Source organism: Gallus gallus, chromosome 6 (genome assembly GCF_016699485.2).
Source record: "Gallus gallus isolate bGalGal1 chromosome 6, bGalGal1.mat.broiler.GRCg7b, whole genome shotgun sequence".
Classification (NCBI taxonomy): domain Eukaryota; kingdom Metazoa; phylum Chordata; class Aves; order Galliformes; family Phasianidae; genus Gallus; species Gallus gallus.
This window is the reverse complement of record NC_052537.1, coordinates 14,768,872-14,795,530: the sequence shown is the minus strand read 5'-3', so window position 1 is coordinate 14,795,530 and position 26,659 is coordinate 14,768,872. Positions and strand designations below refer to the sequence as shown.

The following is a 26,659-nucleotide window of genomic DNA, read 5'->3' as shown; positions in this document are numbered from 1 at the left end:
TTGTATGTGTGCATTAAAACAATTTTACTTACCATGTCTTTCCATAAGTGCTTTGCATATCTGTTAAACTCTTCTCAGGAAGCTGCTAAAATGCTGCTATTTTCCCTGTATTGTAAAATTTGTCACAATAATATATTGATGACTACTACTGTCACTGCTACGTAGAGGTGTGTAAAGAATTGTCACATGTCATAGAAATAACAATGTTCTCTCACATACCAAGGAGAGATATTACTAGAGAAATATCTGGATCCAAATACAAGTTATGCTATGTGACAGAAATAGAAGAATATAAAGTATTAACAAGTGTGGAGGATATTCTATTATAACCAATATAGTATAATATCAAGCTATATCTTACTCTTCAAGAGAATGTTTAATTTCCTAATTCCTACAAAATCTACAGGCTAATGTTAAGACAGATAGAGACTTCAGTTTAGCAAATGTTTGTCTATGTGCATAACTAAGGCTGTGTGTAACTTTATTGGCCTTGTAACTTCCATGTCTTGTACTGTGATATACTACAACATTTGGATGGCTAGAATGCTTGCACAAATAAGTGCTTCTAGTAATAATACTATTAGAATTTCTTCACTGAGCTATTTGGTGACCTGTACATATAACACTGAAGCTACTACTTTTTTTAGCCAGCTTTTTGTAATTACCTTCTTCTGCATTGCAGCATGAACTTCTGATGCATATGTCACCAATACTCAAAGACACAACTGTCTCATGTCAATGCAATCACTGTCAAAATATTCTTGTGAATATCAATAATAATAATAATCTATACAAATCTCTTTGGAAAATATTTGGGGCCAAATGTTATTCTGCAGTAGGGAAAACAAATTCTCTTTCTGCTGGCGCACAGGTTTACTCAGAAACTTGATTCAGAGTTCCAGACAATGTTTGTGCAAAACAATCCTAACCCTGGATGATATTGCCTAGAATTAAAGTTGCTTTAACTGAATACTTAGCTCAACGGTAATGAAACTGTTCCATATTTGACAGGGAATTATATACTGTACATAAAATTGCAGCAAAACACCAATAAACAAACCTTTTCATTCTTGTTTCTCCTAAAATTTGAAATAAAGCTAAATTGCCCCTTCACTCCAATATGCTTTTTAGAAGCTCTTGAATTTTGCTCAGTCAGTGGTATATTGCTGAAAAGGCGAAGTCTCTACCAGTAATTTTAGGAAAAGCTATCATCAAGCTGTCAACAGTCTAAATTGAGATTAAAAGTACCAAAGAGAAACCTTCACTATTATCAAAGTCCCAGCTAAGCACACTTGAATAGGCAGATAACATCCAGGGTGTACAGTATGTGACCACTTATTCCTCCGGTTTTTGAAATGATTTACAGGGATGAAGTCTTATGTTAAATAGGTAGTGACATTTTTATTCTGACTTACCCAGAATTTCCAGACCAAAAGAAAACAGATAGCTATAAACACATACCTGCTTCTGGAACTTATTTCAGATGTCATATTACTGGATGTTAGAGGCATCCATCTCATCCTGTGAGATATTAGGTATCCTCAGATCATATTGGTCATCAGAGAGAAGATCTCCAATCCCTTGTTAGTCCAGCGTAGGTAGGGCTGCATGTTTACAGTTCACTAAAATCAAGAGATTATTCACTTTGTCTGAAAGCAAAAGTTGTATTTACAGTATTACCTCTCTGAAAAGGAGGGTGCACAGTCACTGGTGAGAAAGTGGACAGAGGATTTTCTAGAGCGCTCTTCATAGCTCATACATGGCATCATGCTGTTTTGGCAAACCTGTCTGTTTTAACACATGATGTGTTTTCCTATTCTGTCCTGATTTATGCTAAGGACTAAAATGGGACTGTATGGTCTGACAAATCTGTCTGAAATTCAAAGTTGGCCTTTGAAAACAAAAGCTTAGTATACTAATCTACTCAGTCACTTATGCTTACACATTTTAACGTACTAAATCTGTACAGCTATAGCAGAGATTTCTAAGTTCTTTAACAGAATATTGGTGATTTTCATTTTTGTGAATTTCTGCATGTTGTTCTTAAGTTCAGTTTGATTACAAGCTTGTTTTCCCAAAAACATTTTACCCCTATCTTATGCTTTCATCTTTACTAGCCTTTGTTAATCTGGTTTTGAATTCATTTCATGTATAGGATTAATTAAAAATAAGAGTTTTATGTGAATTGCTTTAAGTGACTTTGCAATTTGTAAGCCAAAATATTATATGGGAATAACAGGAATAGAAAATAAAAAACTATTTTAAGATTCCCCCTTAAGAAATCATTACGAAAATCAGGAGTTTAGTTTCTGTATTTTGTTTTTCTTTCTCTCTATTTCCTTTATATTTTCTATCAGAAATTATCATATAACTTTTAGTACACTCTGTTTGTGACTGAAACTGGGCATGTCACTACCATGCTATCTATCCACCTAACTCAAACTAAATTTTTAAAATACTGTAATGATTCACATTCACCAACAAGATCCATTATTTTCATATCACCTAAGAATGAGACTCCACTGCTCAATAACTAAAAAGGAGAATGGTAAACATGGCTTTCCTTGGCTTTATGTTGCTCTTTCCTTCAGATTAAACCTTCTTCAACCAGATTAAGACTGGTTTACAGAAAACTAAAACTCTGTGGTTTAAAGTTTTTAATTCAGGTCGTAGGATCTTTAATTTTTTCTTTATTAGGGGGAAAAATTGAGCTTCCTTTTTTCTCTCTTAGCATTTTCTTTTAAGGATTCTCAGTAAGTCTTCTTGATAATTCTTTAAATGTTTTAGAAATCTGATGTGGGTTTTAACTGTTTGTTATTAATCCAGATACTTGTACAGCTTTTGAACATTATAGGCATTATCATTCTTAAAAGATCTCTTTGCTTGGCTTACAGAACAGTGAAATTTTGAAATCTGTTTTTTGCTTAGTTTTGAAAAGTGTAGCATCTTATCCCAGCTTTCTATTTTCCATCTTCATTTTTTGCTTGTGGACACGTAAATTCCTTCAGCTAAGTATTTTTCTATTTCACTGAAAAGAACACATTTAATGCTGCCCAAAATTTTCCTGGTTAAATTGGTAATTCTTCAAAGCTGTGAGCTGTATGGCAATATTTTCTAGCAATGATATCTAATATAATTGTGCAAACCTCTGAGTACAGCTTCCTTGCAAGATTGAAAGTGGTTTTAATGAAGACAAGTTAAACTTTCTTTCAGTTCTCAGTAGTGTTCCATGACTGGTGATTCTGTGCACCTGTATGCCCATCAGAATACTCATCTTACAGAGGCATTGTCTCTGTTTACTCAACTGACCTTTGTTCAAAATACTGATAATATTCATTTTATCACACAGGCCTCCAGTGATGCTGCCTCCATCTCTCCTGAGATGAGCTATACTCCTCTACCTTCGGGATCCAGAGACCTCACCAATCACAGAGGTAAAAGCTAAACTTTTATTGGCATGGACTCCTGCAAGGTAGTAAACTTCACAGTGAGGCCTGCTATGTAGTAGCTACCACTGTATTGGCACTTTACTTGAAAGGCACAAGTACTCTCTGTACTACATGAGAAAACCATACCTGTCAAGATTACAGATTTTAGCTCATATTTAAAGAGGGGTTAAAGGTAGTCCACTGGGAAAACAAATAAATCTATAGATAATAACATTGTGGTTTTTTGTTTTGTTTTTATGTGTGAGAGAAAAAACATTAAAAGGTTAAAGTACTTAAATATTGCTAAGTAGATGATTGCATGCAGGGTTGGTAATTTTGAGAGAATCTGTAAAGTTTCTATTATTTGTAAAGAGAAAGCTTTTTGGCATTTTAACAATTTAGGGCTATAATTTTGAAATGTTAACATGTTTTCATTGCAATAAAATGGGACTCAACCTTCTCTGTTTTTAAGCAATAAAGACCAGATCAGTGTTCAATTTCCTTTTTCACCGGTACTTAGAACTTAAAAAAAAAAAAAAAAAAAAAAAAAAAACCTTGGGCAAACTCTTGAATTCCTTCTTCATACCTATGGAGCAAAAAGTTCAGGGAGCAGTCAGGAAGAGCACATTCCAAGCTCTTCTTTTTCAGAAGAAATGTATATAGCTTGCAACATTTTTCAGCTTGAAACCAGAGTAACAACACTCAGTGTTTTCCACATTGCACATTTAATTCCATGGAGACTTTAGTATTTCAAGTGTTTTCCAAATTTAGACTGCATAAATGATTTGTGTAGAGGTTATTTTTATACCAGAATATCAGAATCGAAGTCGATGTCGTATTTATGAATTAATGGTAACTAGATTTTAGTGTGTTTTCAAATTCTACAGCGGTATAGATCAAGGCAGCATTAGCAGATGCCTAATTATTTGAAAACTTGAGAAAGAACCAGGCAGACAATGATTCAGATGGGAAGGGTGAGGAAAGTAACGGATTAGAGTTTCATTCTTTGCAGCCTATATCACTGTTGTGCTAGAGCTTAGATGGTTACCAGGCTATTTCCTGGTATTCGTGTAAGATGATACGGTGTATGGGAAATCCGATGTCCTGAAAGTGCTGTAGTGTGTTGCGTTCTGCCAGAGATCAGGAACAAGAGAAGGAACTGAACCCAAATCCTGGATTGGAGAGTACACTTAGTCTTCAGAGATTATAAGAACAAACAAACTGCAAATCATAAGCCTTCCCTATCCAACCCCCATACCCTCACACGAACAAATAAATAAATAAAAATCCCTAGGTATATGCATGCTGTGGTTTTGATTTCGGGTGATTTCTGGTAAGCATATTTACTTTGAGGTTGGGTTTCTGCTGTTGGATTAAAGGATTAGTAAATAGAGAATAAGTGAATTAAGTGATTAGTAAATAGAGAATAACAAAGGAGTGTTAAGATCTATAAAAATAAAATATATATATAATATAATATAAATATATATTATATAATATAAATATATATCTAATAAACATGAAAAGCCGTGTATCCTCAGACCTGTTTATTTAGATAATGTCAAATTAGAGATGTGGCTTCAAGGCTGGCTTTACCATAGAGATGCCAGTAGCTTTATGCATCGGAAATTGTCCAATAGGTATTGTCTTCTGTGGCAGCATAGCAATACAGTTGCTCTAGTAGGTACTACATGTGTCTGTATGGGTGTCTGTTCAGGTCTAGAGCTTGTCGTTGTCTTCTCAAGGCTTTGGTAGTGCCTACTCTCTTGCTATGAAAGCGGAAAATGGTATTCCTCCAATTACCGACTTTTCCCCCTTAGCTCTCCACATAATTCTGTATTTCTCCTGTCTATACTCTTCCCAGAAATATTTTACTTTGCATGCTAAACATGTGCTGAAAATTTTGTTGATTAAGTATGATTATATATTAAGTGAACAGAGAAGTATGGATCATCCAAAAAAAGAGTAAAATTGGCATTAAAAGAGATGATGACATGCTCCAATAAGTTTTAGGATAAATACATATATACATGCATATATATGTGCATGTGTTCATGAGGAAGTCATTAAGAAATCTTTTCAAAATTCCAAGTGTTGTAAATAAAGCCTGGAACAACCTACTGGCAGGACTTATTAACTCCATCAACATGTTTTATACAGAGAAAAATGTCCAAGTTCACAATAAAATAAAATATTAATTGGAGTCAATAGAAAAATATCCAAAAAAAAAAAAAGTGAAATACTTCAATATGCTATTATAGGTTCTGTTCTGAATATCTTCGATTTCTTTTTCTTCATGAGTGCTTTCAGTGTTATAAAAAGTGATTAAATCAGCTGCTGCATATGTAAAATATTGGCGGTTTTCAACCCAAAATGAAAAGAAGCATGCTGTATGTTTGTATGTGCTCCTATTTGTCCCCAGAGAAACTTGTTTACCAAAATCTGAAAGGCTGGCAAATGGTTTGGTACAGCTGTGAATTGATTTTGGGCGTTTGGGAATGAGATCAGGAACAAACTGAATGTATCCGAATGGCAGAGTTTTACTTGGACAGTTTTCACTATATGTTACTGTGAATTTTGCTAGGCGAACAAAATCATGTTCTGATTGTGTTGCACCATGCGACTTAAACCTTTTGTATTCATACATTCAGCATGTTATTTCCAGATGGATTCTGGACTTTTGCAGTTCACTGTTTTAACAAATAAAATTCAGGAATTTTTATAAACTCTTTTTCTCACTGTCTGAGCCCACAGAAACAGCATATAATAATGCCATATCGGTGTTGAATAATGTCAGGGAATAATCACTATAAGTATTGCATCAAATGTTATGATGCTTGACTGTCTCAGTGCATAAAGAAAGCAACAAATATTGAGTATGTATTTGTAAGCTTTGAAAATTTTCTTCTTATCGTGGAAAAATTGTTCTCCTTATGTTCTCTGTGCTGAACGTTTACTTAATTCAACTTAGGTTTCCTAGCAGAAAATGTATTGGCTGTCTATGCATGTTCTGGGCACCTGAGAGCAATATGACTTGATCCTTTATGAGACCTAATTAATGTCCTTTTAGGCAAAGTACTACTTTCCGAAGTAGTAATTTTACAGCTAGCTTTATTTTTGTTTTATTTTCAAAACAATGGTCGCAAACTCCTAGGGGCCTTATTAAAATTAGTATTTTATATTTAATGTAACATTTAATTTTATTTGATTTTAGATATTGGTGATTAGGTGTGTGAAATCTGTACATTTCTCTTACCGGGTGTATGGGAATTGTTGAGTCACAGCCTGAACCACTGATTGATCACCTGAGGCAAGGACTCAGTCAGCCTTCGGAGTGCAGGTGAAGGCAATTCATGTGTGTGACCAGAAGGAGGCTTCACCTCTCGTAGACCCCATTTAAGGTCTGACTGCCGCTGGAGAAGGATCTCTTACTTGAGATCGTTCCTTTGTGGAGTCTTTCCTGCAAACCTAGATCTTCGGATATAGGTGAGCATTCCTTCTCAGTTTGTTTCTTTCCTCTTTTTCACCACAATAATCTTTCCAGCTGTAACACCAACTGTAACACCCAGATTAAAAAAAAAAAAAAACAAAAAAAAAAACAAAACAGAAAAGTCAGTTTATAAACACCTCTCCATGCTCCCTTAAAAAAAAAAAAAAAACAAAAAAAAACAAGACAATCTAACAAAATATCTAAAAGGAAAACCATTTCATATTGTCGTAGAAATGTTTTTGTCATTTTTGGTTTGTATGCCCCTGATACTGTCATCAACATCAATTTATTGAGTATATACAAAATCTTCAATTAATGCTTTAAAATACTATCGTTACAATTGATGGAAAATAAAATTATAATATTGTAATTTTAAGGATAACATTCTTAACATGCAGAAAAATGCTGCTTCCTCTCCTCCCCTAAGCTATGTTGTATATTCATTTTACATAATTGCTATGGTAAGGAAGTTTCTTGGTTACGTTCAAGCATTCAGACTCAAGTTGCCTTCCTAAAAGGGCAGTGCTTTCCTTTTGCTGGTGAAAATGGTTATTTATTGTTATCTCTTGAGAAGCAAAATTATTAAATAATAAAAATAATGAAAAATTGTGCTAAATGCTCTTTGTGCAAACAACACTTTACAACATTGTCTAGAACCTGATTTACTTGAAAACCTGTTCATTTGCCGAAGGTTCCCAGTAACATTTTACAAATGGTCTTTTTTTCTGAGATCTTGCTTCTGGGAACAACTAGTGGTAAGTCTGCCCCATGGGTTACTGATAGAAGGAAGAAGAAGCAGTCTCCATTAAGAGCTAAGCCTGTATTTATGTATGTAGTTTTTAGAGCCTTAGATTGGATTTATGCCAAGTTTTAATGGTTCCAGTCTATTCTGGCTTTTAAGAACTTCCTGAACAAATCTGCTGTCCTATTTTTTAAAATACCTAGTTAATTATCTAAGCATTCTGATATGCACAGAAATTATATTTTCTCTTTCATTTTCTTGTTTGGAATTAACTGTACCCATATGGAAAATATATTCTAGGAATATGTTTGAATCACCTGAATGAAACACTTTCTTATTTTCTCAAACAGTCCAATTTGAGACTGAAAGTCTTAAGTTGCATTCAGAAGCAGTGCCTAAAAATTCAGGGATGGATTATTTCCTATTAGCCTTCTGAAGGTAGTCTTATAAAACAGTTTTTTTGGAAAGAAAATGAAAGGAAAAGAGAAGGTATCTTCCTGCTCTCAGTTTCTCTTCTGATGAGCATGGTGAAGAACTGTTTTGGAATAAAGACTTTTCAAAACTTTAGCATTGATGGACAAGGAATAGCATGTAGGCATGCAATCTGTTCTTGAGACTCCTGAACTTGGCACTCCATTTTCTTCGTTGTTTGACTGCTTGTTTGCTTTGCTGTTGTACTCAGTGGATTTGGGTTATTGAATTTTTATTGATGACCTGGTTTAGCTATACAGAACACTTTCTGGCTGATTTTTACGGTATGCTGTACACACAATCCAGCACTGGCTTTGTAGAAGTTGAGATATGTACTGGGCCAAGGCAGAAGTATACTTTTTTTGAATGCATAATGAGCATCATGTGATCCAAATTTCCTAGCAGTTACAATGCAATAGGCATCTAAAGAGACTTACTACTTTCAGTGATTGGTGTTGAAGGTAGGAAGGTAGAAATTTTGGAGAAACAGAAGGAGTAATTGTTCATGTGATGTGTGGAAGTTCCAAACCGTCTTCCAGGGGTTTACATGTTCTACCTATGTTTTCTCAGCATGATCAGATTTTAGACATAAATATTCTTTAGTTCACCTAAACTAATCACATATATTTGTCCTTCAAGGATCAGGTCTAATTTTTTTTAATGATGCTTCAAATTTTCAAGTAAAATTATAAAAGTGACATATACTTTTTAATAATAAATATTAATAAACTAAGTCCGTATTTTTAAAGGCCTTCAACTTGATATCCTTGCACTCTGAAAAGCTGTTTTATCTTTAAATCACAGGCATAAAAAGAAAAGGGAATTGGTTAGCATAAAAACTTACTTCCAGAAAGATAATTATCCTGTTTATATTATCATTGCAATCTTCTCTGTTGTTAATATTGACACAGTTGTTAGGTACTCATTGTGTTTTCAAGCCAGAGGCTTATTTAGAGTTTGAAATTGATTGTTGGGAAAGTCACTAAGCAATTTACGTAGCAACTTATCATAATTAGTTAGTTTTTTAAATGTGAACTGCACTTTATGCTTGTCAATTGATTTTTCTGTGTATCTGCATAAAGCAGCTCATTGTGTGCTGTCCGGAAAGAGAATAATAATCATAAAATAATTGTGGGTAGTGTTTTATCATTCAGTTAATCTGACAAATTTTAAAATAAATTTCAACAAAAAATTCTATGTATAAATAAAATATTTGCATTAACTTATGTAATAATTCAGAGTAGGATGAATAAGAGAACTGCAAGTAGATGTGATATATGAAATTCTCTATCAGGAAGAGATACTGTGAATAGTGGGAATTTTTTCAAGGCTTACATGAGGAATAGTCATATTTCTAGTTTTTAACTGCCTTATTTTAGATATACTCTATACCTCTTAAGACAGGATCTTCTGACCATGAGATGACTGACTTAAAAAATAAATAAATAAAAGTTTGCATTAATGGACAAATATTTCCCAGGAGCAGGAGCACTCAAAGATAATTTGTGACATTTCCTATAAATGCCAGGAAATATGTCCCATCTGTGAGTTGTGCTGGAAATCCTCCTCTTTTGGTGCTGCGGGAGAAGACTAAAACAAGAAGTATGCTACAAGAAAATAAAATCTTGTTCTTCAAAGCTCAGTACCTTCTTTAGTTCTTTGGTTTGAAAAATCATGTCATTAATGGAAGCATGAGGTACATTATACAAGAATGGGAAGGAAAGTATTGTTAAAGATGAGTGCCAGTGTGAGGGGAAACTTGGTTAAGGAAATACTTGGTTTTTGTCTCTTGTTTTCCCTCAGTTAAAGTAATTGAAAAGAGAAAATCTGATCAGTGAACCAAAATCTGATTGGTTAGAGTCCTCAAAATTTGGAGGTCTAAGAAGGTAATACAGTCTCTGCTGTGAGTTGATTACTTCTGGTGTTAGTGAGAGAAAGGGAAGCCCTTCTTGTGGCCACTGCTGGATGTCCCCTGCTTGAGCACGTAGGCATGCCAAAACATGTACTTGGAACTGATGTGAAAGATACGGTTCTCTTTTTATTTCTTCAGTGGTGAAGCTAATTTCATGTTTCTGGTTTTCCCTTCCAAGCTACCAAGCTTATTTTGTATGTCTTTTTTATTTTTATTTATTTATTTTTTTTGCTGCTGCACTTGCTCTGTGGGGATGGAGGAGAATAGGTAGATTGTTGAAACTATCTAGGTAGGGAAAAATGCTAGAAGACACGTCTCCTTGAAATGCTTCCACCTTATAGGAGGCTCACATGTATTGATATTTGCCTTGAGTCTGCAAATGCAGTATGCAGCTTTCCCCCTTGCAACGCACAGTCACAGATGTTGTCTTTCAAAGGAACTGAGAGGTCCAGTGCACATTATTAATTCAACTCTCAACCTTGGAGTGCCTTCTTTCTGGGCAGTAATGAAAAAACAGATTAAGGAGTATCTCATGTAGTACCTCTCCCAAACCTTAATCTGGTTTTTGATGGACCAGAACCACCACAATAGCAGTGGTATTCTGTGGATCAATTTTCTCCACTTGCTCAGTAGTGATTGTCTCTGCCAGCACTTTCATGTTTCTCTGTAAAGCACAAAGACTTTCCCAAATGTGGAATAAATTGTGGTTGGATTTGTTTGACCTTGACTAATATGGCTCAAAAGGTGCATTTTCTGGATCGTTGGATTCATGTTCTTGTCACTTACAGGGTAAACAATTTCTTTTCTGTGTACTAAAGGAATGTGGAATCAAATCAGGATACTGGAGATTATTAAAACGTCAATATAAAAACATATCATTATTTTGTATAATACAACAATGAGAACAACCAGTTGCATGTAACCAGGGCGGAGTGAAAGAGTAGAGGATGATATATCAAGTGCCTTACAGTTTTGTGCAGTCTTTCCTGATGATCAGAAAAGTTAAGATTTGTTTTAAATGATAGTATAGTTTTAATTTGTGAGTATTTTCTGTGTTCTGGGTTTTGGAAGTGAACTCAGGGTGTGACCAAGCTGACCAGAAGTACGTGCTAGGAAGATCACTTCCTGGAGTGCTGCTTTTCTGTGGGAATGAGATACTGGTATTCCTTTTTAAGGCAAGGGTATAAAAGATAAAAAAAAGAGAAATTAAGTAGTTTATCGAGTTTAGGGTAAAATTTTATTCAACATTTAACTAGTTTGGCACAAAACTCCTGTTTAGCATCCAGTGATGCAAAACGTGTGTGTGTGTGTACATATATGTAGAGAGAGAGAGGGTAGTTAGGGTTTCAACGTTCTGTTTAGGAGATAAGCACTGTGGAAAAATGAAAGTATATATGTATGTATACAACTTCATCACATGTGTATATATGTGTTTATACATATATATATATTTCAGTGTTCTCCACATTTCTGAGATTTTCATTACAACATTCTCCATGTTTGCTGAAATTAACCTAGTGGCCTGGGCCTTAGTCACCAATATAAATATCACACCAAACTGAACATAATTAATGAGGAAAAAAATGTGTGGATTTTTGGGTAGATTGGAAAGAGTCTGATGTTTCACAGCATGGCTCTTTTTTGTCATGCCAGCTATAAGAAACCATGAGCATGCTCAAGCATCAAGCAACCATGGCTGTAAATTGGCAGAAAAGCAGAAACATTGCTTCCTTATTGGGAATGGGATCCAAAATCATAAACCTATCTAAAATCTTCTGTTGTTATGCAGATCAACTAACAATGCAAAGAGTGTGCAACTGGTAATTATTTTTAATATTGTTTAGTAGGTTTGCCACTTGGCTTTATAATAAATAATCCTTTGTGATAAAGAAGACCAGTCACAGACACTGTGAAATTACAGCCCTTCCAGAGGAAACATTCAAAACATACAGTGCTGTGAGCACATACAGTCTCCTGAGAGATCCCTATGTTTGGTTAGTACTCCAGCCTAGCCTGTTTTTTGCAGGAGTCCTCCAATTTTATCATTCAGGCATTTTTACAGCCTTACTGGAACAAATAAACAAACATCTGGAATCATGTGGTATATTTAATTAAAAACTTTGTTTGGCCAGAAATATTAAGATCATGAAAAATTGCCTGTCTCCAGACTCAAAAAGGCCAAATGATAAAGCTGTTGGCTACAGACAGTTTTACAATGTAATGAAATGCATAGATATGCACACCTGCAAAAGCCCCCCCCCCCCCTTTATATTCATTCATAACCATTAATGAGTGTTTAGTGCACAGATCGTAACCTTTGTTTAAATAGGAATTTACTGTTTTTAATAATGTATAGACATGTTACTATATTGCATACAGCCTATACTGTTCTCTAATACACAGAATAAAGCTTTATACTCTTGGTTAAAAGATGTACATATATAATCTTTACAGTACACGTTCCATTTGAATATTCTGTCAGGTGATCATGTTTTAATTCCAGAGACAGTAAATACCTTCCTCATGCTAGCAGTATGTATATCAAATGTTGAAAATAAGGAATGTAGTATTTTGGTGTGCAGAAGGAAACAGTAATTTTTTTTATCAATTCATTTAATGTTTTTTATTTGTTTGTTTTGAGGAATATTTCAGGAGATTCTCGATGCTTTTGTAGATTAAACTGTTTTCTATCATCTGAGATATTTTGAACTGCACATACCAAATGGTCATGTAATATTCTGTAGTCTGGAATTATTATTTATGAAAACTAATTAGCCTAATGGACTATTAATCATTTTGCATGCGCTATAGGCCTTTGAGCATGCAGCCCATAGTCTTATTTTTCATAGAATAATGGAATCATAGAATGGCTTATGTTGGAAGGGACCTTAAAGATAGTTGAGCTCCAACTCCCATGCCATGGACAGGGTTGCCACCACTAGATCAACCTGCTCAGAGACCCACCCTAACCTGGCCTCGAACACCTCCAGGGATGTGATATCCACCACCTCTCTGGGTAACCTATTCAAGTGCCTCACCACCCTCTGAGTAAATAATTTCTGCCTGACATCTAATCCAAATCTCTCCTCTTTTAGTTTAAAGCCATTCCCCACTGTACCATCAGTTTTCTACTTACAGTCTCATGTGACCCAGCTAGAAGTGGAAGAGCAGACAGTAGCTCTCTGGCTTTGTCATACCTGCTAGTTTCTTCTGTCATGAATATGGGCTCCCACCAGGCAGAAGACATCTCTAGAGATATTATCTGGGCAGCAAATAGGTGCCTCAGTGCCCTTCAGTGTGGAGTCCCCAATAACTAAGACCCTCTACCTTTTTTTTGGTGGCACTGGTTCTGGTTCACGTCTTTGGTTGGACAGTCTTAATGTGGTTGTCCCTTTCTGGTTCTGAACTCTCATCCATACACTCTTCTCTTTCCAACCCCAGAGCTTTATGTCTACCGGTTAGGGAGACTCCAGGAGTAAGGGGGTGTCTCCTCCTTTTGCTCAAGCAGAGACAAGGGTTCAGTCTCCTTCATCTTGCATGTTTTTGCCATCTCTCTCCTTAGGGTTGGAAGCTTACTTACCTTTCTCCCCTTGCAAGGACTTAAGACAGTGCTGTTGGTCTGCCCATGTCACTGCATGGTACTACACATCAGTCTCTCTGATTGCTGGATACTTCTCAGTCTCATGATTTCTTCCCCCAACCTGGCCACCTTGAAAGTTTTTCAAGCTGGGCACACTTGCATCCATGGCACTTCTCTCTTCTCTTAAGCCCTTTGGGGACTTCAAGTTTTGAACTTGTACATCTCAGTTTCTGAACAGTTGAACCCTGCACTGAGAAAATGATATGCACACAGGAAGTACTGTGTGCAACTGAATATTGTTCACAATTCTGTATATTGCTTATGATGAAAATAATTTGAACATTCCATTTGGAGATACATTTCTCCAAAGGTTTAGGTCTCTTAGCAGGAGAAGATTCTTGCATGACCTTGGCAGCTTTCCCGCGGTTAGTGTTACTGAGCTGAATGAAGGAGATATGTGTGTCATCAGAAACTAAGTACTAATTCCCACACTGTGTAGAAGCTTACTTTAAAAAAAAAAAAAAAAAGGGGGGGGGGGGGGGGGGGGGGGGAGGGGGTTGGAGAAATAAATTTCCTACATAATCAGAAGAGCAACCATCTGCATAATGGGAATGAAACTGTTTATTCCCTTGTGCGTCAGTTCTTTATGGTGCACACATCATGCTGTAACATGTGCATTTCTTCCAAACTATGAACAGCCAAAATGATGCAATGTATTTTGCATTTCTTTGTTCAGTGTATGCGGTGTGTTAGGAAGCTGTAGATGAAGGTTCTTTTCTACAACTTTGCCTTCAGCAAAGAAAAGGTTATCTTTATATTATTTCACTCTGTGTCTTCATGCAAGAAGAGAAAGCTGTCAACATTTTGTAGGATATGAATATCTGTATTCATGATCTAATGATATGTTTGCTGATCAAAGTTCCTTTCAGAGCTCTGAAAGCAAATGTTAAGTAGTTTGACAACTTCATTTTTTTTCTCCTATTATGTGATGTTTTTGTGGTCCTTTAGTAGCCTCAGTACTGGGGAAGTAAGTGATAGGCATGACATCTTTCATTAGCTTTGCATACCTTTAAGCAGAAAGCTCACACCTGTGGAGAAAAGGGGGAAAGAGAGGAGAAAAGAGGTAAACAATATGTGTAACAAGGGAAAAAAATTATGTCCCTTACCCAACAGAGGATCATTGATCCTTTTTTTTTTGTTGTTGATACCCATTGCTTTGCATTTTGCGATGTGAGAGATATTGAAAGTTATTTCTGTTTACAGAGGAGGAAATTCTTTTACTACATGATTGACAACATTGGTGTGTTTTGTAAGACCCTTTTAAGAAAGCTTGTCTATGACTCTAAAGTGCCTAGTAAAGCTAAGCAATCACCTGAAAGACCCCCCACCTGTGGCTACATAAAACCGAAGTAAAGAATGGAGAATAATCCATTGTGTATGCACTTTCCCACCTGCTGAGAGCAAAATGCAATGCAATTTTAGTACTTGCATGCCACTGGGGAAAATAGACTCCTAAAATCACATAGCGAAGCACTGGAAAAATTCAGTGAATTTGTGCTAAGCATTGTGTTATAAAACCTAAGGAATCACAGTCTCTACTCTCAAGTGAAACAGATTTGAATTGCAGTTCTGTTGGAATGCCTACCAAACGTAATGATGATATTTAGAACTGTAGGCTGTAAAAACTGTAAGCCTGATGAATAAGAGTCCTTTTGAAGGAGTACGATGTAGAAGGGGATGCAAGCAGCCCTTGTGATGTCTACATAAAAACCAAACAAGACTGCAATCTTTCAATTTTTCTTTTTTTCTTCCAATTAAGTGTTTTGGGGGTGGGGCGGGTAACATACAGTGAGGTGGAATGTGAATGCAGTCTGAGTTAGCTCTTTCCAAACCATTTGTGATAGTAGATGTGATTTCTCACAATTATCAGAGAACTAAATTAGTGTTCATGCCTGTTCTGTGTACTGGATTTCCCTGCATTAGCTTAGTTTCCTCAGCACAAACTGCTGGTGCTGAGGCACTGTACGCAGTCAGAGATGTACTTAGATAAACTACATCTGTCTCGTCTATACTACTTCTTCATAGGAGGGAGGCAATTCTCAGATAGTGTTTTTGCTGAACTGTGAGGGGGAGCAGTCTGTCTTAACAATCATTTTTGTTCTCATGAAATAAATGAGGCAGACTCAATGAAAATCATCCCTTGGGACCTGCTGGGAGAGCTGGAATCTATCTGAGAGCAAAATTGGCAAACAACCCCCCCACCAAACAAAACCCACCCAGTTAATTCAGTTGGAAGATTGTTTCTGTCTATGTAAAGGCAGTGAATGATAAATTCATCAGAGGAAAGAGAGCAACTTTATAATAAATAGATTAAATATAAGCTATTAGATCATTCAGAACCAATTTGTGCTGACTAATGACAACCATTATTGATGTAAAGTACATATGTTAAGAAAAAGAAATACTGGATGGAAATGGCAGTAAGGTAAAGTGAGATATGTAGGCAACCACTCTGCCTCTAATTGTACATTCAAAGTTTGCCTCCTCCCTATAGCAGGATTCTAGGTAACAATGACGGTGGAAATGTGGAGAATGGTTGAAGGAGTCCCCCTTCTAACTGTATAAACTGAATAAATTTATGTCAGTGTGGAAGCTTCTAAACATTCCTTTCCCTATGGGTGAAATGTAGTCTTCAGAGTTGGCCACAGATTGTCAGTTTTGTGTGACATCCTAACGTGTCACCTCAAGTAGCCTAAAATTTGTTGGCTATTACGGGAGTAATGCAGGGTAGAGAATTCTTTTGTGTCAACATTTCCTGTAGCACCTAGATAGATGCAAGGAAGCCTTCATCTAAATGTTGGTCATGATTTTTTTTTTCATGGTTTTTTGCTAAACTCAATATGGCAACAGAATTCTATCCAAGAGGCATGCAAAATTTCTGCTCCTTTTTAAATGTATCTTAAATATTTTGATTAATTCATCATCATCAGTATGTGTTTTTTGGTGACTCTTGATTTGGAATTAGACTTGGAGGTGACTAAGAATGGTTTGATGAGATTTAACCTCTGTAATGAGAGCTTTATAGATAACATGTTTAAATTAGTAGGGGGGAGGGGGACAGTGAAATAGATCATATTGTAATTTCAGTAATCAAATGCACTGAAATATGTCATCAAAAAGATACTTATGAATCTTAAATCTTAGGATGACTGTCAGATTTCTTTTTATCTATGAACAATGACAATCATAATTTGAAGATGAAATATACGGTCAGAGCTTCTGTCTTTTTGACAGTCACTCCAATATTTAGACAAAAAATCGCTCTCTCACAGATTCCATTAGTCAACTCATGCTTTTTACCTTTTTCCTCATGTAACTCCTAATATCCTGTGAGAAGCCAAGCCAAGTAGAATTAAGTGTTATCTCACATAAACATAAAAGAAATTACATGTGAGTATGTAAAGACAGGAACTTTAGAAATAATCCCATAGATTACTTGAATGACCAAAGGAATAATAGGACTGCACTTGATGATTTTGAATGTGCTTTTGAGCAGATATACAGCCTTCTCTAACTGATTTAAAGTCTTCTCCTACATTTACCCGTGCCTATTGCATAGCTGAATGAAGTTTTTAAAATTCCTTTCTTTATTCATATACAGTTACCCTGATGTTTAATTAAAAAAGAAAAGAGAAAAAAAAAAAAAAGAAAAATAACAGCAAGTAAAAGCACCCAAGACAGCCTTGAAGAGCTGCTTTGGCTAACAAGCCAGAGAGAGTGAAGAGATTCTGATTAACAAGGCAATCTGCTTTTATGAAGTATCTTTTATGTAGCGTCTCTGGGCACTAATAGTGTAATAATCTGTAGAGCTTGGCTAAGCAAAGCGAAAGACTCAAAAGAAAGGGAATTTTGAAAGTGAGAAAAGAAGGGAGCTTGATGTTATGTCTTGAGGCAGGGCGCTTTGGGGCACAATTCATGAAAAGTCTGGCACTTGCTGTCTTCAGTCTCTATGTTAGTGTGTAGAAAGGTATAGATATCTGCTCATGGGATGTTGTTCTTGTTTTGACTTCAACCTACTCTGGCTCAGCTTTTATCTGAACACCTGTGTGGCAATAACATGTCATATGCATCCTTGACTCATGCAAGAGTAATAGAGAAAGGTTACTTATTGAAGTTCAGAAGAATTTTACCTTCTTTTTTGTTTTCTCTTCAAATAAAAAAAAAAACCAAAAAACTTGTCAATAATAGTCACGACTACTAGAAAGTTAATGCCAAGGTTAATGGACATTGGTCAGAGCTGCTGTGTACTCATTGCAGCCAATGTAGTTCAACACATAGTTGTTAATTCTGATGAACGAATCTCACGAAGTATAAAATAAATAAAAGAAACAGGTGAGAATTAATAATGCCACGTGTCTGCTGATTATCTGGCACCATTATCTTGAATAAGTCAAGGAGTATTCAAAATAGCCTGTAGAAGTTAGTTTCTTCTAAATCATATCAATCTTTCAAGATGAATTTTGATTAGCTAAATGGATGGGTCACATCCAAATATATATGGCATTCAAGAAGGCTATGTGCCAGTCCCTGCACTTGGATCATAGCCGCACTGTGCAGTGCTACAGGCTTGAGGAAGAGTGACTGAAGATTTGCCTGTCAGAAAAAGACCTGGGCATGCTGGTAAACAGGTGGCTGAACGTGAGCCAGCACTGTGCCCAAATGGTCAGGAAGACCAATGGCATCTGAGCCAGTGCTGGAAGTACAGAGGTTGCTCTGAAAGTAATGCCTGCTATTCTGCTATTTATTTCCGTGGAAACTACAACAAACAGCACAGTAACGCCATTTGATAGAGCAAATTCCCAGCTAGAAAACAGTTTTTCAATGTAGCCACTATCATTAGCTATGCATTTCACCACCAATTAGCAAGAGCCTGCATGCTGTGCTTTTAAAACTCTGTACTAGAGGAAGTGACCACTGTTGATGTAACCACTACTGAAATGTACCACCCACTGCCTCAGTGTTCTCACATCCAGTATTTGGTCTCCATAAATGTTCAGCAAGCATTGATGAATTCCAGTGGGTGCCATTTTTTTCTTCATGAAGGAGTCGAATTATACAGCTTTAATTCATAAGAACTTCTACATCAGATGTCATTGTGTCGGATTGCCCCTCTGCTGCCATACGTTGCACAGCAACAAAATTCATTGTAATGTGGCCAACAGGACTGGAGAAGGGATTCCCTTTGTACATGGCACTGGTGAGACGACACCTTGAGTGTTTTTCTGTTTTCAGGCACCTCACTAAAAGAAGGGCATTGAGTTGCTGGAATGTATTCAGAGAAGAGTGATAAAGCTGCCGAAGGGACTAGAAAGCATTACACGTGATAGGTGGGTAAGAGAATTTAATTTGGAAAAAAGGAGGCTGAGGGGAGGCATCATCACTCTCTACATCTACCTGAAAGGAAATTTTAGCCAGGTCATATGGCTCTCTTTTTTTCAGTCACAAATGATAGGACTCAAAGAAATGGACTCAAGTTGTGCCAGGGAAAGTTTAAATTAGATATTAGGAAAAATTTCCTCATGGGAAGGGTGGTTAGGTATTTGAGAATGGGCTGTCCAGGGAAATGGTGGAGTTGCCATCTCTGGAGGTATTTAAGAGACGTTTAATGTAGCACTTAGAGATATGGTTTAGTGGTGGACTTGATAGTTAGAAGATGGTTGAACTTAATGAAGTCCAGAGTCTTTCCAGCTTAAAAGATTCTATGTTTCTATCTCATTTGTAGTGATTTTTTTTCCCTTTGATGTTGTACAATTTGATAAGTGGATACAATTTTGATAAATGGTTTTCATTTACAAATGTGATATGGTGCCCTTAGATTTTTTTTTTTTGAAGTTTCTGTAGAAGCAATTGCAAAACATGATTTAAGGGAAAGAGTAATACCTTATCATTTAGTCTATTCAAACTCACTTTTCTCTAAAGGGTATTGTGAAGAGAGTGACAGCATCCCAGCTAAGCTTTAATGTGCAGGTGATGAGTAAGCCAAGGGCTTTTTCATCAAAGCACAAGTTTTTTCCTGTCCAGTCAACCCAGATATCAAAATGATCCACGCTATACTTTTCTGAGTTGTTCACAAAAATAATTAAGCGTTATGTGATCATTTCTGATGCTATGTTATTTCACTGCTGAAGCTGATGTTATTATGGCTATAAACTACTATAGCATAACAGCTGTTTATCAAAATATTCATGAAATTTTCTGTGACAGGAGAAATGGGCATACTTGTAATACTGTTTCCAGGGAAAAAGATGCATGTGCTTAGATTTAGTCAAAATTATGGCATACTGTTCTGAACTTGACAGAACTAGTTCAGCACGTAATCCATAATAAAATGGGAACTGAGGAATTTAAACACTAATTCAGTGCATATCAGTTTGTATGCAAAGACTATATTTAAGATATTTCAAAACAGGTTTTTACAGCAAATGCTACCCCAACTATGGCATGTATCCCAGTTCTGGGATATGAGTAAAGTCTTTATCTAAGGTCTAAGCTGTGGTTCCATGGTTTGCTGTCTCTGCCTAGTAAAACGGCTTGTGGATGTTACATGCATTTTTGATTGATGAGGTATTGAGGAGGATTTGAGAAACTAAAAAAAAAAAAAATTATATTATAATAAAGCCTATAGAACAGAGGGAAATGGTGCCAGGAATGTACCTATAATTTAGGGTAAGGAAAAATAATGAGTGCCCATAAAAATAAATAACCATGATGTTAAATAGACTGCAGATCATTTGCACCTTGAGGATTTTCTCAGATTTCATGCCAGTAAAGAAATGTGGTAATAAGCCCTCATGTTTTTAGCCAGAAGAGTTTCTTGTGCACAAATTTTAAGTCATTTGAATAGTCCTAGAAATATTTACAAGTGTAAAAGGCAGTAGAGGAGGAAGATGAGGACAAAAGTCTCAAAACAATTGTGCTACTTTGAAGAAGTACTTTATGTCCAGATTGTCCTTGATCGTGATTTTTTATATTATCTCTGAATCTTTCATAGCTGATAATGCCATTCTGAAATCCATTTTGAGCACTTGTAATTATTTCAGTTCTATTCAATAAGAATTCATTTTTGATCACTCTCGACATGCAAAATGAATCAGTGTGATTGCTGGCCAGCTCTTACAGCAATCTTGAAATTTCTCTCTCATCTTATCCTTCAGTATGCTAGTCAAAAAGCAAAATGCTTTGGGTCTGTCTTAACTTAGAAACTATTGTCTGTAGGTATTTTGGACTACAGAGTGAAAGTTAGCTTTTCCTATGCTCCTCATTGTAGGATAAAGTGACGGATCAGCTTCCACGGTCAAGGAAATAATTGTGCCTGCCCAGTGTGTGGCTTTTCTTCTGCTTTATTACAGAAGAATCTGGTTGATAAAATAAAAAAATAAAAATTACCACATCTGCTGATTTCTAAATAACATTCATCTGTGTTGGTATTTATTCACAGCCTGTGTTGTAATCTGATTTGTATATAGTAGTATATATACAGTAGTATCCACATGTGCTAATTGACATCCCACAGCTTCTCTTCTTTTCATTTTTGAGCTTTCATTGAATTTGTTAGATGATTGTGCAGATTCAGGCAGTTTACAAATTGTTTGGTTGTCATACTGTTATGTAAGAATTTTTGCGGATGTACTCTTTCTCTCTGATAAAATTTGTTGAATCATACTGAAAGGAAATTTGGAAAGCAATGGAATTTTTAGTAGAACTTCATTAGTTCAGTGAAAGATGGAGCAGTCAACAACTTTATCCATACTTAAGTTCCCAAAGCAAGAAGGAAATGTATCGTCTCCATTGAGACACAAGCTAGTTTATTTTCCATCATTTATCTAAGAAGTTGATGTTCATCATGGTAATTCATCAAGCATTTCTTGTGAAGTGTATCTGGCAGGACTTCTTGGCTTCAGCCTTTAAATTCTGAGAGTTTCTTCATCCTCTGGGAACTCTCTTCTCTCTCTAAGTGACTCTCTTCTTATTGCACATCTGGAAGGAATGATGTTGCTTTACTCTTGGATTGTGATTTCACCTCTCTGAGCTGTGTATATCTTCAGATTTTTGTAGATGGAAGAAGAAAAATGCTACTATTTATACATATCTTTGTATTGAAGTTTCTGTTTGCAAACTATAAAATAATCATTGTTATGTAAGAATAGCAATGAAAGCGAAAGAAACAATAGTGGGAAATTTTATTAAGTGTTACCATTACATTAAAGATTTCATTAGCAATATGGGTACTTTACTAGACCTTTCATGGAGAGTGAGGGGATAAATTATGTGGGAATATTTATTTAATATACTATGTGTTAACCGTAACGTGTTATTTAACCTCATCAAATTCCTGGTTAAATGAAACATAGATTCTTAGTTCTATTGAATATGGTTCTTTTTAATAACAGTTTAATAACATTTCAGACATAAAAATATTTTCATTGTAAATTTAAGGGGTTTTCAACAGTGAATTTAGATACTGTGAAGAGTTCTCACCTTGCATTCAATTCTGCAGTATTAAATAAATGACAAGAAAATCCCAATTCCTTGTTGAAATAATAAAAAAAAAAGCTGCAAATGCTTATGCTTAATTATTGAAATTATTTATTCGAATAAAAATCATTTCAGCTTACTAATGCAAATGTAATTATCTAATAGCTGATCTTCCCTGTTGTCAAGTTATTATTTATCTTTAGTTGTAATAATTATTATTCAATAGCATTAATTAAACCTGCCCTACATTTGGGGGGGGAAAAAAAAAACAAAACAGGTATTTGAGCAGTCATTTTATTTCCATTATGTGCTTTTGCCTTTTCCTGTATATGGATGGTTTTAAGCATGTAACTAAAAGACTTATTGAATGAAAGGCTATTTATTCGAACAGAGGTTAATGCTATTTGCAAGCTTTATGTTGCTAAAAACTTAGGAAAGATTGTATTTGGTTTAATATTTCAGTGAAAAATGTTGTAAGGCAGAATGCCAACAGGAGATGCATTAATAATCTATAAACCTGTGGTAGCCAACTAATTTGGGACATTATAGGAAATCTTGGCTTTATGTTGGCCAATATTTCTAATATGAGTTTCCATCAATAAGTGCAGGAAATACTAAACGGGGTTATTAATCTGCAAGGAAGAAACTAAAATTCAGAGATCTGATTTCTCTTCAGGAAGAAGTTATAGGCATTAAATTTTAATCCCCTGTATTATAAAAGGAATCGTATATTGTTTCTATGGACTTCAGAGGAAAGTTTTCTCATTACTAATTAGTAGCAAAGTCTCACTAGTTTTCATATGTGATACTCGTTTTTCCTCCCATTTCTGATTTAGTCTCCCACATCTCTTCATTCCTGACTGAAAACCTTTGAATTATGATTTAATAATAAGTTTTACTGCAATGATTAATAATTATAATGTGGATGTACACATTTTTGTCAGTTTTTCTTCTTGCCTCTGTGGTACTATAATTATTCTCTGGTACAAGGAATTATCCAATCGAAAGTAAAACATTTTCAACAATATTCTGAGAAGCAGAATAGAAATATAGATCAATTATAGATCAAAGCAGTGATCTCCGAATGTTTGCTGTCCTTGGCAGGTCTACTTGCTTCGTTGTGGCTTGCCATGAGGGCTTTCTTTATGGTCTAATAAATTTGGATGTGATTAAGGATCTCACGTGGCTGATATTTGGGATTTGTGTCAAGTGAACGCAAGGAAATTTTAGGTCAAGAAATGGTTTTGATTTGATTTCAAAATTCCATTAATTGTTTTCCCCAAAATTTACTCCTGTGTGTAATCTCATCATGCCATTTAATGGAAATTTCTTCATTTCTCTTGTCTTGTGAAATTTCCATGAGCTTTTACCACATTGTCATATAAACAACTGTTACCGTATTATACAAATTGTCAAGTTTTCCTCCCATTGTTCCACTTAATCAGGTGAATTAGTTTATTCCTCCAGATCCACTTTTTTTTCCTCCTTTTTTTGTTAGAGTTTAGTGCTCCATTTGTGTTCTTACACTGTGTCTTGGATTTTCCTGACTTAATTCACTTGCTATTTAATACCAGTTCTTCCTGATGTGAACTGACATTGTTTTTCATCTAGGAAGATTTTGGAAGCAAAACCACTGTGCTATGCAATATGATTTGACACTGGTCAGAAGCTGTCCCTATGAAAGTGTATCTATTTGACCATCCCTCTGAGACTTGCAATTCCACATCCTTAGTTCCTCTCTGAATATTTTTCCTGAGCTGATTCATGTGGAATAACTTCTGAAGAACTTCGTAATTGTCATCAAGATCAGTTTACTACCAATGCATCAATATGATGCATATAGCCAAAATTCTGAGGAGAACATGAAAGCATTAGTATGTTATAGTCCTTTTAGACTGCAAGTTCTTATATAGCTGCCTAGTGATTATTTATTCTATAAGTGCTAATCTCTTACAGGAGAGTATATAATGTTTTAGGTCTCTTCTGTATGCCTGCACCAATAACAGATTTCCATTGATTTAGAAAACATTTGGTACAAATTCCTTTATCATCTGTGTCTGTTCACTAGAAGTTTCATGATAGGAAATACACGGAAGTAAAAATAAATGATTCCACAAATTTTTCTTATATTTTATTAATTTTATAGTTCAGCTCCTTTCTTGCTTGAGAAGTTTACTTTTATTGGATTCTACAGTGTTAATCTCCTTGGAATTTAGTGAATATCACACTCAAAATGGGCAATAAGCACAGCACTCCAAGAGGGATTATCACTTTCTCTTAGCTAAGCATGAGCTCTGGTTTGCACTTTTTTCAAGAGAAAATGAACACACAAAGAAGTTCTAGTTTCAAATCATGTTATGGCCACCAGAACTAGAAAATGAATAGAAACTTCCTGCAAACATTCACAGGTAGTAGAACAGAGATATGTGCAGAGGAGGACTGTACTTTTTCTAGCACTTACAAGAAACAAAGTGAAAAAGTGTGGTTAAGGATGGTGATGATTATTAATTTATATTCTTTATCTGTATATAATACATCAAAGAAATTACGTACCTTTCTCTGATTCATCTGGAATAGCTAATAACTTTGAGGGTGAAGATAGGATATTCGTCTGTGAAAAGAATAGACATTCTCCCGTGAAAACAGATAGAGGTTTATGATTCCATCAGGAGCACCCAAACAATGCCTCTGGCCACGTGTGTCCTGCTGGACCAATTTGTCCATCGTGTGTTCTTTTACTGACTGTTCCCTCTCTTAGGAGCCCCTTCAGTGCTCGCAGGGAGAATGCAGTAGCCCTGATGAATTGTTCAGTCGGTGACAGCCTGTTCCTGACTAGTCTTTTTCCCATGAGTCCTTCAGGAATAGGCAAAGACTTAGCTGTGTAAATGTACTACAAAGTTAACACTTAAAGTCTGCACCTGCTGCTTATGTACAGATTACCTTACCGTACTGTGTATGTGCTGTAGATCTGGTCACTTGAGGGAGAATTTGATCAAACTGGGGTTTACTTCTCCCGCAGAAAAGCTAGATAAGTTCTACTAGTTTAGGGAGTGAATTAAAGCTGAACTTTCCAGGAAAACATTGATCATCCTCATTTACTGCATCTTACTATTAAAATTCTGATTTATTGTTTGAAAGTTAAAAAATATTTAAGATTTAGTTACAGCAAGTTTTTAAAACATTAAGTGTAATTATAATAAAATCTAGTAACATTTTAAAAAGGTAAATATTGAAGGTGCAAAATAATGAAATTAATAAGTGATGGAAATTGTATTTACAATAAAACATTTAAAAATGGATAAGAAACATTTGGAGACATTTACATGCTAATATTTTCTTGAAAAAATGTGAGGGTTACCTTTTAAGTTTCTGAAAGGATCTTTCTCAATCTTGAATATATCCTGGGTCTGTAGAAGTATTATGCCCATGCATAATTTGAATCAAGTGGAAACATTTTCCTTTTACTTTTACATAATTATCACAGCTACATATGTAGGTCATTCTGAAAATAGTGCCTCCTATTTATTTCCATGGAAACTACAATAGATACAAAGAGCACAATAACACTAGCTGATAGAACAAATTCTCAGCTACAAAACACATTTTTTCAATATGTTCACCACCATTAGCTATGCAGTTTTGTCACTGATGAAAAGGAGCCTGCATGCTGCATCATCTGGAACCTGGAATGGCTTTTACGTCACTGGCACTGCTGCTGAAAGGCACCATTCACTGTGCTCAAATCCACTATTTGGTCTCCGTAAATGTTCAGTAAGTGTTAATGAATATCAGTGGGCACCATTTTTTCCCTACGGAGGAGTTCAAACACAGACATTTGCTACATATGTATTTTCATGTCAGACATCATTGTGTCAGACTGCCCCTCTGCTGCCATCTGTCACACAGCAACAAAATGTAATGGGATATTGGCAGGAAGGTTCAACCTTCACTGCCATACCACCAACATCCACCTCTGATGTCATGGGCCAACATCATAAAATAGGAGGCATTACTTTCAGAATAGCTTGTGTATGTGTGTGACTCACTTGATTTTATGTTTTTATTCTTTTATTTGGCTTTTAGCTGCATTAAGGCTCTGTGAAACTAAGGACTTACGAATAATCTCAAGGTGTTCATCCTGATTTTTTTTTTTTACTTATTTATCTAGTTATTTAACCATAGGATAAGAAAGGTTTAAACATGAAACCAAGTTATCCATCAAAACCTATTTAGCCATCTTAGTTTCTGCTAATTGATATTAGCATCTTATGTTCGTGTGGTTATATGAGATACCTAGTATTAATGATGGAGGAAGTTCATCAGGTAAAAAGTCGATTACTGGGCTTCACTCCTTTGTTTCAGTGACAAGTTCACTCTCTATCTACCAATATTCAGAAGAAATTCTTTTTTATATTCTCAGGGTTCAAGCCTGCTCCCACTTTTTAATAACGTAATTCTTACACGCTTCTAACATACCAGAATGGGTGACTTCATTCTTGAG

General features: G+C 35.5%; 1 protein-coding gene across 2 annotated transcripts in view; it reads left to right on the top strand.

Moving 5' to 3' along the window:
- LRMDA (leucine rich melanocyte differentiation associated) overlaps window positions 1–26,659 on the top strand; it is a 634,559-nt gene that overhangs the window by 527,848 nt on the left and 80,052 nt on the right. For both annotated transcript variants that reach the window (XM_040702701.2, XM_040702700.2), the window contains exon 6: window positions 3,350–3,434. In XM_040702701.2, coding sequence (XP_040558635.1) covers window positions 3,350–3,434 — 85 coding nt within the window. The remainder of the gene's footprint in view (window positions 1–3,349; window positions 3,435–26,659) is intronic.